Consider the following 16,010-nt stretch of genomic DNA (forward strand, 5'->3'; position numbering starts at 1 on the left):
TGAATGGTACTCATGGCCATTGATTAGTGGTCTTTGATTAGTGGGTTTTGGTCAGTGGTTGTTGATCAATGGTCATGAGAATTTGCATAATTAATGCCAGAGGACCTGGAACGTGTTTTTGGTTTATTACAGGATGATAGCGAGGCACGTTACATCTGTGTAACACAGCGCAGCGTGACTTTTCTTGACCTGATTAATTCAGACAGGTGAAAAGCGTGTGTGAGGTTTGGTTGTGTGCACTCACACACACTATATGCACGTTCATACACACATAAACCACAAGCTACATATGCATGTTACCTCATCTTAAGTTATGGAACGCACACGCACACACCACAGGGTATCTAAGTTTAGCTGTATAAATAGCTGTGTAATTAAAGTGTAGCTGTTAGAGTCATGGGGTGGAGAAATGAACATTTAAACTGCTATTAATTTCTCACCAGTGTCTGGGAGACAGAGAGCGAACAGGGAGACCAGAGGAACATGAGAGATCGGGAAAAGAGAAGGTAGTTTTTATTACACTTTAAATAAATAAAAAAGCTCCTGAGCACAGTCAAAAATGCTGAACTTTGCACCTCCAGGGCCTTAATTACTGTGTGAACAGCAGCTTGACCCACATCAGCACAGGAACCTACAACCTTCACCTCAAGAAGCTGCCAAATTTAGTTTCTGTAAGCCTGACTCCCTACAGAGAAGAAAGCAGCTTCCTCCATGTGCAATATTAGCCGTTTTCTGCCTATTTGATCACCTGAGCAGCCTCAATAACTTAAATTTGGTTCAATCTCCACAATATTTGTGTGTCTCCTCTGGATATTCTCTAGATTCTCTTCTCTTCGTATTTTTCTTTGTAGACGACATAAACCAAAGAAGTCAGAATAATTGTAACCATAGCAACACGAGTAAGTATTCTAAAGACAATCTCATGCGTCTGATTGCGGGGAATGAGACTGATAATAATGTTCCTGCTAATGTGTTTTATAGCAGGTCAGTTCATTCAGGTCAGTTACATGCCACAAATTACATATTTCAGGTTTAGTGAATATTACAGATTAATTAATTATTATTATTATTAATTATACTGAAACCTATAGAAAATAACCTAAAATACTGAAACCATTCACACGTTTTATGTATAAACTATTTTTTATGTCAGCTTATAGCATCCCAACCTCAAATGTGAATGACCAACATTTATTAATAATGGACCAACAAGCTAGGCAAGAGGCAGTGGTGGCCTTTGAGAGAGGATGACAAGATCAAATGGGTGTGTGGGGCAAGTAGATATTTATTTTAAATGTGTGGCTGGTAGGGGGAGTGTTTGAGGTACTGCCCTGCTCCTCAAATTCAGAAACATCACTTTAGCTTTTACACAACTAATAAGAAAAATATACAATGAAAACACAGCATTTCAACTTTGTTTTTTTAATCTTCTCACAGCCTTTATATAAAAGATGGAAGTTGTCATTGTGATGATGGTTTTGAAACCCTCAGCTGAGTGTATTCGGGACACTCTGCACTCTTATATAAATGATCAGTAACCAGGTAGGCAGGCAATCTTTTGCAATCTTGTGGCAACTATAATGCACAAAATAATGTATTCAATAAGACTGAAATCATAATGAATGAGATTATGAGTTTTTACTGAGTTCATAAAGCAAGAAGCTGTTTTCCCTAAGGCTTCTGTACAGACAGTACAGAACCTCTTTTTGAAATTAAAGGAGTCGCCCCCTGCTGGACATTAGAAATACTCCAGGTTTATGGTGCCTCCGCTCTGACTTCACCACTCAGATTCCTTATGTCTGCATCCATCTTTTACCAACAGTGCATACTTCATCACCTCTTTTATCCACCTGTTTGATGAAGCATATTACTTCACTCTGGCAGCTAAACTATAGTGAAACTTCCCTACTGAGAAATCAGGTCTGGTCACTAAAGATCATTCGGACTACCTTGCACAAAGCATTTGTTAATAATAAACACTTTTTGGAGGTTTGTCCAACATGATTTTATTTCTGTGTGAATATATAATGTATATAAAAGATGGATTTGCATGGGGTTAGGTTGATTGGTGATTCTAAACTGACCATAAGTGTTATGGTTGCCTGTCTCTATTAGCCCTTTCCCATTAGTGACTACTTGGATTGGGTCAGTGTGACTCAGCTCAGCTCTACTGGAATTCCATTACAATTGAATCCCACCTAATGTGCGTGGGGTCGTTATAGAAATGCGGGCAAATGTCTTGTGATGTAATTTGGATGCATCATGAACACCACAAGAAAGGAAGATGAGGCGATGGTATACCTGCTGCTCGGTGCTTTGATATTTGTCAGACACAGGGACCACGGTGTTGGTTCTTTGTGTAGCTATTACCTTCTTTGCCGGGTAAATGTGGTTTTGATTTTCATGAAGGAAACGCTCTCATGAGCAATGCCACTGATCAGCCAATCGGTGGCATGCAGTCTGTTGACATCACATTTATGAATGCGTCAGATTGCTTGGAACACTTGCTGAGTGGTTATTAAAAAGGTACCTGTTACCAGGTACTATTACCTAATACAGGGGTAGGGAACTCCAGGCCTCAAGGGCAGGTGTCCTGGAGGTTTTTAGATGTGTCCTTGATCCTCGATCCAGTACAGCTGATTTACATGGTTAAATTTCCTACTCAGCGTGTCTTGAAGTTCTCCAGAGGCCTGGCAATGAACTAATCATTTGATTCAGGTCTGTTGACCCAGGGTGATATCTAAGGCCTGCTAGACACCGGCCCTTGAGGCCTGGAGTTGGAGTCAAAAACAGTTAACTGAATTTAGTTACTCAAATTAGCAGAAGTGAGGCTTCACCTACCATTATGAAGGGAAAAAAACTGTCTATAAAGAAATGTATCTTATCTTGTACCAGGTTGTAGGGAGCAAAGAAGTCATTCTACTTTGCTTTTCTTTTTCTTACTTTAGTTCTTCAGCCCCAGGGAATCACCACATGGCCATCACCGGGCAGCGTCTGCCTTTTGTGCATAAGCTTCAGGCATGTTGCTCCGGTATCGATCAGCAGTCAGAATCATGACCAAAAAAAAGTGCAGCAGAATCGCTGCACATTTATTGGAACTCCTCAAACCCTCTAGAAATCTCCCTGGGCAGTAAGCACCTCCCTGTGTCCTGCACATCCACCCCTGTCCTTACTCCACCCCACTCCAACCCCTCCTTTCTCTCGGTGTTATTCCACCGGTCCAGCGGTGCGCTCAAAAAGCCAGAGCGCAGACAGAGCGCAGTGGATGCTCCAGAGCAGAAACAGCAGCGAGAATAACAAACGACAAAGACACACCGGAGGAAACCCTTTGGAGTTGTGCGCGGAGACAGTAAGAGAAAGGTGCAGACTCAACACTATCGTCCCATCAGCGGTAAAAGTAGAACAGCAGAGGGAAAACGGAGCGCCAGTTCGTCCCCCCTCTTCAGCACCGCAGGGAGGAGACACGCAGAAGAGGAAAGATTCCCCCGAACGCAGTGAGAGCCTCGGACGAGGAGAAGAGGAGAGCGGAGGGCATCGGATAGGCAACAAGGAGTAAGTGTATTCACAGTTTGTATGGGAGAAAACTTATCCTGAAACTTCTTCATAACCTCATGAAGTTTGTGAAAAAAATGTTACACCAGCATCACCCACACCTCAGATTCACCCCAAATTTCACAAAAACTAACTCGGAGTCCCAAAACTTACGCAAAACTCGGCAGACTGTTCTTAATTATCCACCTACAGTGAGAGGAGAGGCTGAAGTGTGTGTTTATGAGTTCCTATATGTGACTAAGTCTTGACTCCTTCCTGCGCAGCTGCATGCACGTGTTTGCTTTGTTTCACTAAATATTTATTCAGGCAAACTGTCTCAACTTGCCAGAAAAAAGGCTTTTTGAATTCCTTTTTTATTTTGAAAACTAATCCCCTCAAAGAGAATCCATGATTCGTGTGTTTACTGCTAACATTATATTAACAAACCCTACACTGATGATCACAGAGAGGGGGATGGTTTAACTTTTGCGAAAGACACTATCGGAAGGAAGAGGAGTGCTTCTAAGATAAACGGTAGGTCAGCAGTGCACGTGATCAGGATGGACGCTTCTGACCTTTTTAGTTTTTAATATATTTTATTTTTCTCCTGATACAGCTTTTGTTTATAAATCTATATATAAAGAAAAACATTTAAATGTTGCAGTTTTGTCTGATTTTATCTATTTTTGTTGTATTTGTGTAAACTACAATCATTTGAGGAACTATTAATGAACTTTTCTTAACATTTTTAATATTTCTAGTAGAAAATGTGCCTAAATCAGTCTTCTCTTCTCTTCTCTTCTCTTCTCTTCTCTTCTCTTCTCTTCTCTTCTCTTCAGCTCCCTGCTCTTTAACCCAGACCATACTTTTCTTACCAATTATTAGGACTGTTAAGTGTAGTAAAGAACCAAGACAATGAACATTTTAAGTGGATATCACATTTTGTAATGCAGTTTTAGGTCCTGTGTATTAACTATTATGTTAGATAGGAATAGAGAAAATATATATTATTCATCTGCTTGTTGTTTTATTTTATAAGATTTGTTTTGTAACTACATATCATTTAAGATGAATGTTAAATGTGAGGCGTATTCCATTCTTTGTGGGAAATAATTACATTTACAAATGTCATTGTCCTGGTCACAAAAGAAAAAGGAAAGGAAGCTGCTTTTGGCTGCTTTTTTATTCACAGTGGGTCACTACAGTGTTTGATTTGGCAGAGCTTTTACCCCAGATGCCCTTCCTGACTCAACCCCAGTGGGATTTGTGTCTCCTCCTGGGAGACAAGAAAGCAAAGTTTGAAAAAAAATTTTTTTTATCTTTGCAATTACAGCATAATCAATCAGGACTTATTACCCCTTATTTTAGCCATCCATTTATCCATTTTCTTAACTGTTTTTATGGTTGCGGGGGGTTGAAGCTTGACCCAGCTGTCACAAGGCAAGAGGCGGAGTACACTCTGGAGAGGTCACATCAGAGTTGTCTTACTTCTTTATGGCATTGATTCAACAAGCTGCTGGAAACACTCCTCATGTTGGTCCACATTGACATGATAGTGTCTCGCAGGTGCTCTATTGGATTGAGATCTGGTGACTGTGGAGGGCTTTTGAGTACAATGTCATGTTCAAGAAACCAGTTTGACATGATTTGAACTTTGTAACATGGTGCGCTATCTTGCTTGAAGCAGTCATTAAAAGATGGCTGTGATCATGAAGGAATATTTTTAGGACATAGTTAAGAACAATACTCGGATATGCAGTGCCATTTAATCTCTAGGGTTTACATGTAATGTTTGTACCAACTTGTTTAAACAGTTGGTACTAAGGGGCCCAAAGTGTGCCAGGGAAATTTCTCCACACACCATCCCCCCACCACCAGTTTTGCCAACATTCATTATACACTGCATGATGGATCCATGTTTTCATGGTTGCAGCATAAATCATTTTCCCAATCATATTAGAACTGTAGCCTCAGTTTTCTGTTCTTAGCTGACAGGAGTGATACCTGGTGCAGTCTTCTGCTGCTATAGCCCTTTGGCTTCAAGGTTTGACATATTGTACATGTTCTTCTGCATAACTTGGTTACTGTTACATTCTCCTCTGACCTCTGGCATCATATAGGTATTTTTGTCCTGAGAACTGACAATCACTTTTTTCTTTTTTAAACTATTCTCTATAAACCCAAGAGATTGGGAAAATCCCAGTATATCAGCAGCTGAATCAGTCAGACCAGCTCAACAGCTCAGATTTTAAACTTGGCATCCAGTTCAAGACAGTGTTTTTGTAAGTTTGGGTCTAAATAATGCCAGAGAGAGAGGATATCCCTAATATGGTCCTCCCCAGCACACTGCTCTGGCCATGAGCACAACAGCTGTGAATCATGAAACCCTACTTTAGGAGAGTCCGGGTATAAAAATGTAGGGTGGGAAACCATTAGAATAGGTCCCCTTTATAGGAAATTAAAGAAACATGCTGCAAAAAACTACAGAAGTGCATACAAACTACAGCAGAATAAAACAGCTGATACAACAATGGTTTTATGCTAATTCTTTCAGGATTTGCAGAATGAATTGATTTTACGTACATTTCATAATTTAAAACACTTCTTTTACAAAGGCCTCAGCACCTTTTTTCCTCTTGCGGTATCTTTAGCAACATTCGCCCTTGCTTTTCTATTGCTCTTTTAGAAAGTCATAGCCTTCATACTCTCACTATATCTGTCTATATTTAAGATGCACATCACTCATCATATGTTGGATTTTATAAAAGCACAGATACATGTTACACACCCAGGTGTAGCTAAACTCAACTTAAGGGCCCGACTCAGCCCTTTTCCAGTGTTAGCATGTAACAACCACTTCAAAGTTTTGCTGGTGATTTATTCATAAGGCTTTCTAAAATGAACAAGCTAAATCTGTTGACTGGAGCATGTATGAGCAGAGACAGGCAGGGAGAAAAGTGCATGGGAGGGAAAATAATTGAATGCCATTTTCTCATTTCCCCTGGTAGTGGCAGCTCCAGACTTATTGGACCCTAAATCCGCCACTCACAACACTAAGCCCCGCCTCTCCTTCTCCACAAAGCCAAAGACACTGACGCCTCAGGAGGAGAGCGAGGTGAGGACAAATGAGATGTTTTCACAGGATTTTTGTCACACCCTGTGGTGTCATTGTAGTTTATTTTGCGACACCTCTTGTATGCAGGTATGTATATGGTTTGATTAACAAGCTGAAGTGTTGCAGGTGGTTGCCACAGTAATGAAGTGGAAGACGGTGACAGCCATCTTTCTTTTGGTGGTTCTGTACCTGGTGATGGGAGCAGCAGTCTTCAGATCCCTGGAGCAGCCCCATGAGAGGTAAGCAGGTTAAAGAGAGGTAGGCCAGTCATTCATCCATCTATTTAGCTGTCCCATGACTCGCATAACTGCTCCTCTCCAATCTGTGGCAATGAACCCAAAGGTTAAGACCCTACAAATAAGTGTGGTGTGCTTGATCTTCTATGAATATTTATTTAAAGTAAAAATATATTCAATGTTATGTTTATTAAGGTCATAAATGTTTAGATGTAAACTTTTAGCTTTATGTATTTTCAGCTCACCACTGGGTACCCTGTAGTGCACTTCCTGAAACATCCCTAGTTTAATGCAGTCTTCAACACAGATGACTAAAGAATATATAGAAGTCTGTGCTAGTAGTTTCTGCTCTTGATTGGGAGCATGAAACTGACTGAGTCAATAAAACATGTGCTTTTCTACTACACTTAATTTTTGGGCTCATATCATGTGTCATATCATGTGTTTGGATTTCTGTTTTTTCACTTCCTGTTATATTTTGAAATATCTGTTTGTCATACACTTCCTGCTTCCAGCTTTTGCTCACTTTCCAGCTCTTTATCTCTGTTCAGTCACTTACCTTGGTATCCATAGCCCAACTTCTTTACTTCCCATTTTCCAGACCGTGCTGTCTTCATAAAAACAACCCTTGTAGACACGCCCTGCTGCTCCTCGTGTTTTGTTGTACTCTTTGTGCCTTTGTGTTCTTACTACTTCTGACCGGATGTGAGTGATCTTTTGCCTATTTTGTTGGATCTTGCTTCTGATCATTTATCTGCCAGATTTGTTTGCCAGAGTGACTGACCTTCCATGTATGACCTCAGCCTGGTAATACAGATTTGATTTTTCCCAGTATCCTGTGCTGTATATTTGGCTGTGAACCCTTTGTTTCCCACAGTTAACAAAGACACGACTGAGATTATTTATTTCACCAAAGTAGGAAAGCCCCCAAACGATTCCCATGACTAATACAGAAATACTGAGCACATTAGTCCTACTCTAAAATATTTAGGCTTTCATATATATAATTCCATTAGTCTTTGATGTTTATAAACCAAATCAAAACTTTGTTCAGTTGACATAATAGTACTCTTTCTATTTCTAATAGTGAACAGCGTTTGGCCATCCTGTCCCAGAAGCTGCAGTTCCTTTCCAGACACTCCTGTGTCAACCAGAGCCAGCTGGAGGAGCTGGTTAAGGTAAGACTAACCTGACATTAATATTAATGTTAAAACTCATGCATTAAGTAGAGCAGCGTATGTACTGTACCCTACTATGATTCAGCACAGCAGCACTGGTTTCAGCACCACGGACAGCTCCTTTAGCTTTAAAAGGAAGGGCGTCTGAGATACCGAGAGTTTCTGCTCTGTTTCAGACTCTTGCTGTTTGCTTGGTCTTCCAGCTACGGCCCAACAAAATCAGAAATTCTTAAAGTCACTCAAGATAATGTATTTTCTTTATCACGTGTAGATATTTGCATCGTTTACAATGATATTTCGTATATTTTCCTTCTTTAATTTGTTACACAGGTAAGCACAAAAACACATTCCTGCACATCTGTAAAGAAAAGTGTCTTATAGTAGGTTTTTAATGATTTACTGATGTCTGAGAGGAGGATGCTGATGAAACTCTTCAGCATTAGGGACAATCCAACAATGCGTGGCACCTTGATTGGTCATCGCAGCACTCACAGTAAGAGGCTGCTCTGACATGCAGGTTTGAGCGCTACAGGAGATCTTTTCTGCCTGTGGCTTTTAGACTGAATGACTCCTCATTCTGCAGGGATGATGTTTAAATACATTTTAAAGCTGTGCCCACACACAACAACACTTTATCATGTATAATACTCGAATACCATCCCAGCTTACCAGAGAGGAGATCTGCAATATCACCTCTAATTTATTCACCCTGTTATCGCTTACTCCATCTGCTGATGTAAACTGTAAACAATCATATTTATGTTTATATTCATACTCTTTTTTTCCATATCTGTATCTTATTTTTTAATAGTTGCACTTTATTTTGTTTTAAATGTAGTTTTGCTGTCTGTGACTCTGGCTGTCTTTTTCTTTCTCTCTACCTTTTAGCAAGTTGTGTCTGCCATCCGTTCAGGAGTAAATCCTGCAGGAACAATGACCAACAACAGCAGCCTGTGGGACCTGAGCTCTGCCTTCTTCTTTGCTGGGACTGTCATCACAACCATTGGTAGGAAACACACACATACACTCACACAAAGAGCATCTATGTTCAGACCGAAAGAACCACATCGTATATTTTCCGTTTTTAATTAATTTATGTTTACTTTTGAGTTGACAGTCCTCTAAATATAGCTCTTACAGCAAGTTACATAACAGTGACCTTTCTTTAGTTATTGATTATACATCTCCTTTGTGGATATAATCAAACTAGCACACTTACTTTCCCCATACATTTACTTTGTGCATGCATGTGTATAGATTTCTTAAACTCGCCTCACTTTCAACACAGTGGTCATTTCTACTTGCATGACACTGTACTTCCACCTTAGTTGAGTTATATTAACTCTTTTTTGTAATTAGATAGAATATATTCAAAAATGGAAAAAATGGAAACATGCAGTGTCATAGAAGTGTAATTTAAAAACGCAGCTAATATATTTCACTATCTATCCAGCAGGGTTTCGAGTGTAGTGGTTGGATATCTTCCAAACTGTATTAAATTCACAAATGCAGTCTTTTTGCAGCGAATACCGGGATTCAAATCATCAAATCACTGGTGATGTGTCCTCTTCGCAGGTTTTGGGAACATCTCTCCCCACACCGAAGGCGGGAGAATATTCTGCATTGTCTATGCTTTGTTAGGGATACCGTTGTTTGGCTTCCTTTTGGCCGGTGTAGGAGACCAGCTCGGCACCATATTTGGCAAAGGCATTGACAAAGTGGAGAAGATGTTCGTGGTGAGTGTGGAGCATCAAACACGATTACATTAAACCTTCAAAGCCTGAACCATAAAATAATTCCCAGAAAATGTAAATATTTTGAAGATGGAGCTTTTACTGAACCTTTTCACAAAACAATAATTCAGTATTAATTTGCATATAGGAGTTTGATTTTGTATCATATTCACAACATCTGGCTCTTCTTTTTTGCAATTTATTGCTTATAAATGACCTGAAAAAACAGAAAAGTTTTGAACTGTTTCTTTCGAAGACTTCACAGAGTCAGACAAACAGAGCTGGATTGGTAAACTGTTCCAGAGCCTTGGTGCCACAGACTGAAAGGCTCTATCCACCAGTCTTTGCTTTTGTATGAGGGGACAGCTAAGAGATTTTAAGCTTGTGAACGAAGACAGTGAACAGCAGTTTGTTTAGGAAGAAGTTGAGATATGCAGTCTGGAGCTTGTCCATTTAGTGCAAGGCCTTAGAAAGACTTCAATCCTCTTCAAAGATGATGTTGCAAGCATCATAACGTTTGCCACGGCATCTCCAGGCCTTTTTTTTTATGCCTGTCATATATGCTTAGTGTGACAGGTGAACCTGCTGTCATTTGTGAAGAGTCATTTCTCATTTCTGGCGGTGCTTTTCCTGTTCCTGCTCATGCAGTGGAGTAGATAACGGTCCTGCTGCTGGGTTGATGCCATGTGTCCATGTGTTATTTCTGTAATGGCCCATCTTCTGGTATTTTCCTGGTATTTTTGTCTACTCTGTGCTGAGGGACACAGCAAACCTTCTCGCAATGGCTGGACTCTCTGTATAAGATGAATGGGCAGCAGGTTCAGTCTCATCCTACCAGCATTGAAAAAGACACTAACAACACAACAATAACACTAGAGAAAACTGAATCAGGAATAAAGATAGAGCAAGCACCTGCAAAATTACTCCCTTTTGGGGGGTTTGTTCTTGTTGTCTCTTAGGAGCATCTTTGTTGCTTCATTTGCACCGAGGGAGATAAATTCACAATGGTTTGTGCCATCCCTCAAGTTTAACTAACTTGTGTTTTTAAGTGTTAAAACACTTACTAAGAAGTTAGGGACAGGGGAATGCAGAAGAAGGCACACACAAGAACACTAAGGAGACTGGTGCTACTAGAAAAATTTATATAAATTAACCATCCCTGAAAACAGAGGAACCAAAGACTGACTTATTCCAAATACAAAACTGAAAGACATTACAATAATAATAAAATCAAGTCGAAATAGACCCAAAATGAGAGGAATCGCAATAATCCGACCCTAAACACATCTGAATTCAAACTACAAATACAGTCACAAATAGAAAAACCTAAAGACCCAAACGTTTAGTACTGAAAATATACATCAATAGGAACAGTGAGGTCATGCATTAGCCACTGACCACTAAAACTGAAAAAAAAGTAATATTGTAAGTGTGCTCAAACTGAGTAAATCATTTCCTTTATTTTGGAGTCAGTGCTCATTAAAACACTTGATGCTCATCCAAATGAGAAAAAGATCTCTTTGTATTTGTCGTTGCAGGGCACTCATTTTCAAGCTGATTTTTTCATTTATCGTGTTGTCACATTCTTCTCACATGTTGCAAAAAAAAAGCCTGCAGATCTATTAAGAGAGACAAAGGTGACTCAGCTCGCAGTCACATCTTCAAAGTTCAAGTAGCTGGTGTGAATAATTTGTTTTGTAGTCTTGAAGGAGCAGAAATCTGAAAACAGAAACATACTTTAGAATGATTTCCTCCTCCCGCTGCTCTCAGGGCACCCGAGGGACTGAGTAATGAATATTGTGATTAAGGAAAGAAGACAAAAGTTCATTGTGTAAGTGCCTGTGTGACTATGAAAGCCTGATTGCTCAGTGCAGACTGTGTGAGACTGCAGCATTATCCTCAGTGAATGTCTTTTCTCTTCAGCTGCACCCACGGGACCAATTTATGGAATAATGCCATTATTGCTAACAGCGTCAGCCTAATTTGGCATTTCACTTCAGAGTATTCTGTTTAACAATCTGCTTTATTATTATTATCAGTCAGTCCTCCACTTTGGTCCCACCTTAAACATCTCAACTCTGCAGACTTTAATGTTTACCAGATAATAATCCTTGACTTAGCTGTTTAACCTGAGAGAGAAACATGTTGTCTTTTATTTTATATGAAATATTGTCATTACACAGGTTTCCACTGAATTAACATTTTCGATTGAGTAATACTACAGCTTAATTATGACTAAATGCAGTTTCACAGGTAGACTGGAGTAATTAGAGGTAACTGGAGCCAGCCTTGTGTACATAGATTAACACAACCTCCACATCAACATCTACTGAGTTCTTTCATTTTTCATCTTTTCTTTGGTGACACTTTTGGACTTTTATTTGGGTGTGATGTCAAGTGCAGGAATCTAATCCAGTATTATACCTTTGAGATCTGAATACTTAATGTCTGGATTCTCCCTGCCGGCAGACACACAAAGTTTATTTTGAGTATTTGAATGATGTCCGTTTCTTTCCCGTGTAGCATTGGAAGATCAGTCAGACAAAGATCTGGGTCATATCCACGCTGCTGTTCGTGCTGTTTGGCTGCCTGCTGTTTGTGGCCCTCCCGGCAGCCATCTTTAAACACATCGAGGGCTGGTCTGCGCTGGAGTCCCTGTACTTTGTCGTCATCACCTTGACTACTATTGGTTTTGGGGACTTTGTGGCAGGTAAAAAGCACAACCAGTGATTTAATGCTAAGACACAGTTTGGACCTGGTTCTCTGAATCATGTTGATCTGTCTCGTTAATCTGTGTGTGTGTGTGTGTGTGTGTGTGTGTGTGTGTGTGTGTGTGTGTGTGTGTGTGTGTGTGTGTGTGTTTAGGTGGGTCAGATATTGAGTACATGGACTACTATAAACCAGTCGTGTGGTTCTGGATTCTGGTTGGGCTGGCCTACTTTGCTGCTATCCTCAGTATGATTGGAGACTGGCTGAAAGTCATCTCCAAGAGGACAAAAGAAGAGGTACGAGACCCTCAGTTTCTATTTTTTGCTTCATCTAACTTTTTGCAGCTTGTTTTTGTTCCTTTTATCAGCTTTATGTGTACCAGTCACCATGTGCCTCTTTCTAACAACAACAATGAGTATAATGACACTCATTATTCGAGCTACATTATGCCATATCGCCACTTCAACTTTTGCCCTCTGTTTAACGTTATTTCAGTGATACGACTGTTTTCTAATCCAATCGACTCACTGCCATCAAAACACAAGCGCTGGATCTTATTGTGATCATCCCCAGAGGGAAATAGAGATCATTTAGACAATGTGTGAGGATGAAGCTTAATATCAAATGACCTTAATACTAAATATAACAGAGATTATCAAAATAAATTCAGCCTTGTTTCCAAAAAGGAACTTCTGGACATTTCCAGCCCTTTATTAAAAAAACTGTCAGGGTCTCCTGAGTGATACAACTGTGTTCTTTGTGCTACCTGGATTTTGCTGGTGAGCATGAATAAAGAATTTTTCATACATTTTTACCAGTTATTATCAAAAACATCCTCTGGAGTGTGAAAGTCACATTTTTGTCAAGAGCACAATGACATAATCACATCTTGCAATCCTGCTGTGATATGCCATCTCACTGGTATATAGATGCAGGCGTGTTATTATTATAAGTCACCGCAGATGCAGTTAGACGTACAGACATTATCACTATCTTCAAGAGATTTCATTTTTGGCCAGATGGGGTAGCAGAATGGCTCTGTGGATCTTATTATCCATAAATTGTATGGCTGCAGTGCACACGCACACACACACACACACACACACACACACTGACACAAAGACTGAAGGCAGGACTAGTTATACACAGCTGGTATAAATGAGGAATTTGTGTTGGCAAATCAAGACAGTCGTGGGGAGAAGTAAAAGCAAGGCTCCAGAGACAACTAACTATCAAAGTAAAACAGGAAATAACCAAAAAGATAACCAGTAAGAGACAAAAAACTAAGACTAACATGATACAGAGAAACTCTTGGGAGGCATCAATAACAAAGTCAAGACAGAAACCTGACCACAATATTGTAAGACTCGCCAACAGGACTGAAGATAAATTAAAACTCAGTGTTAGCAGAACTGAGATTCACAGTACTAGAATAGTAAACAAGAATCTGGAAATACAACAAAGACGAACATCTGAGCTTTAAACATTAGAATGATCAGAAAACAACAAACATGCACTCACACTTGTAATGAATATAGAATAAACACACAGAAAGAAAGTGAGCTATACTTTGTCTAAAAGAGCTATCAAAGAATCACAACAGCAACTCTGTAGTAAATATACATGAAGATGAGTCCTGTTTATATCAGCAACACAAAATACATGCTTGATTATATATTACAGGGGTCTCCAACTCCAGGCCTCGAGGGCCGGTGTCCTGCAGGTTTTAGATGTGTCCTTGGTCCAACACAGCTCATTCAAATGGCTAAATTACTCCTCAACATGTCCTGAAGTTCTCCAGAGGCCTGGTAACGAACTAATCATGTGACTCAGGTGTGTTGACCCACGGTTATATCTAAAACCTGCAGGACACCGGCCCTCGCGGCCTGGAGTTGGAGACCCCTGATATATTAGATACACCTGAGGATGAGACGGTGATGGTGAAGTATATTTTAAATAGGTTTGCAAATATTACTTTCATTGTTATCAGATAAAAACAACAAAAGTAAACCTGTGAAAGTCTTTTTGTTGCTGGCTATCATGTGTCTCCTGTCATCCTAATGCATTTCTGCTGACCTCTTTATATCTTTGTGCCATTGCAGGTTGGAGAGATCCGGGCGCATGCTGCAGAGTGGACGGCAAATGTCTCCGCAGAGTTCAAAGAAACCCGTCGTCGTGTTAGCATTGAGATCCATGACAAGTTCCAGCGTGCTGCATCAATCAAACGCAAGCTGTCCTCAGAGCTGGGATTTAGCCTGGCTCCCGAGGTCACCCTGCCCAAGCGGGCTGTGTCTGTCAATTTCAACAATGAACGGGACAAAAGCGAGAAGGAGGCCGGACTGCACGGATTGACATCTTCGGCCATAAATGGCGCTTTGGTCTGGAACGGACCGGATCTGGAGAGAGGCGAGATCTCAATTATTGAGCACCTCAAGTAGCAGAAGGACTGTCGGCACCTCTCAAGATCCTTCCAAGGTCTCTCTGTTTGTCATAACTGGTGGTACAAGGCATTGCTTGAGAATTTAGAAATCAAAATATTGAAAGTGGCCCCAGCAGAAGACATCTTCAACGTGAAAGAGGAGTCAAAGCCTTGCTTGATAACACTTGCACACATATTCCACTTTACCATCTTCAACCCCAACAATGAAAGAGCGTGAACAACATACAGAACTGTATTTTTTGGTGTTTGTCAACTAAATCTTACAGAAGTTACATTTAAGGACATACTGAAAAGCTAGGAAATCTGCATCTGTCTGTCTTCATAACTGAAACAACTAAACATATTTGTTTTTGCTTTGTTTTTTTCACTATTGCTCAGTCAGTCTAGAGGCAGGCAGGCGTTAATGAGAGACAGAGGAGTATAATATCCAACAAAGGTCCCTGGCTCGTAATAAACCCAGGACGTAGTCAGTCACTGTGCTGCTGTTATGATAATGACAATCACAGCCTGCTGTTAACGAAGACCATAAACACCATTTAAGAGACGTATATTTAAAAAAACATACTGACATTAGAATTGTAAAAGTCAGTCAATCTGATGAGGAGGATGTCTGTGGATTGTAGTAGGGGCCTTCTGTATTTAAATATATTAAGTAAACCCCTATGGGAGCATATTTGTGTAATTTTCTACTATTGTTGTCAAGAGTGAAATATTTGCAGTTTTAATTCTGCACAAAAAGGTACTTAAAAGCATGTACAGCATATTTTTTAATCCAAAGCTTTAGCTGACTATGTATGTTTTAAAGAGCAGCTCAGGCAGGCATGACTGTGACTATGATCATTTAACTATTACAGTGGAGTCACTACCAAAAGGCAGTACTGTTACTTGATCAGTGTTATTGATTCCACATGATGTTGTTAAATGTATAAATGTATTTTGCATGTTTAGTTCAGTTTGTTCAGTTTAATAATTACCCACAAGCCATTACTTTTTCCACAATTTTTAATTGCAGTTTTAAAAACAATCTCAATAGCCAGTTATTTGTGGTTCGGTCTTGACTCTTACTGC

At 39.9% G+C, this 16,010-nt stretch overlaps 1 protein-coding gene across 1 annotated transcript; it reads left to right on the forward strand.

The window, feature by feature from the left end:
• The first annotated feature begins 3,478 nt into the window (after window positions 1–3,478).
• Window positions 3,479–14,940, forward strand: kcnk2a (potassium channel, subfamily K, member 2a). Its single transcript, XM_087844222.1, has 9 exons — window positions 3,479–3,552; window positions 6,540–6,646; window positions 6,773–6,885; window positions 7,970–8,060; window positions 8,949–9,066; window positions 9,636–9,796; window positions 12,317–12,503; window positions 12,659–12,798; window positions 14,605–14,940. Coding segments are annotated over exons 1-9 (1,254 nt in total). The 5' UTR covers window positions 3,479–3,551.
• The last annotated feature ends 1,070 nt before the right edge of the window (window positions 14,941–16,010 follow it).

This window comes from Neolamprologus brichardi, chromosome 1 (genome assembly GCF_056152115.1).
Source record: "Neolamprologus brichardi isolate AB-2024 chromosome 1, ASM5615211v1, whole genome shotgun sequence".
Lineage (NCBI taxonomy): Eukaryota > Metazoa > Chordata > Actinopteri > Cichliformes > Cichlidae > Neolamprologus > Neolamprologus brichardi.

Excerpts from the sequence above, each read along its gene's own strand:
- kcnk2a (XM_087844222.1), top strand. Across the intron at positions 6,647-6,772 it reads CGCCTCAGGAGGAGAGCGAG|GTGGTTGCCACAGTAATGAA; the intron begins GTGAGGACAAAT and ends GAAGTGTTGCAG. Across the intron at positions 6,886-7,969 it reads CTGGAGCAGCCCCATGAGAG|TGAACAGCGTTTGGCCATCC; the intron begins GTAAGCAGGTTA and ends TATTTCTAATAG.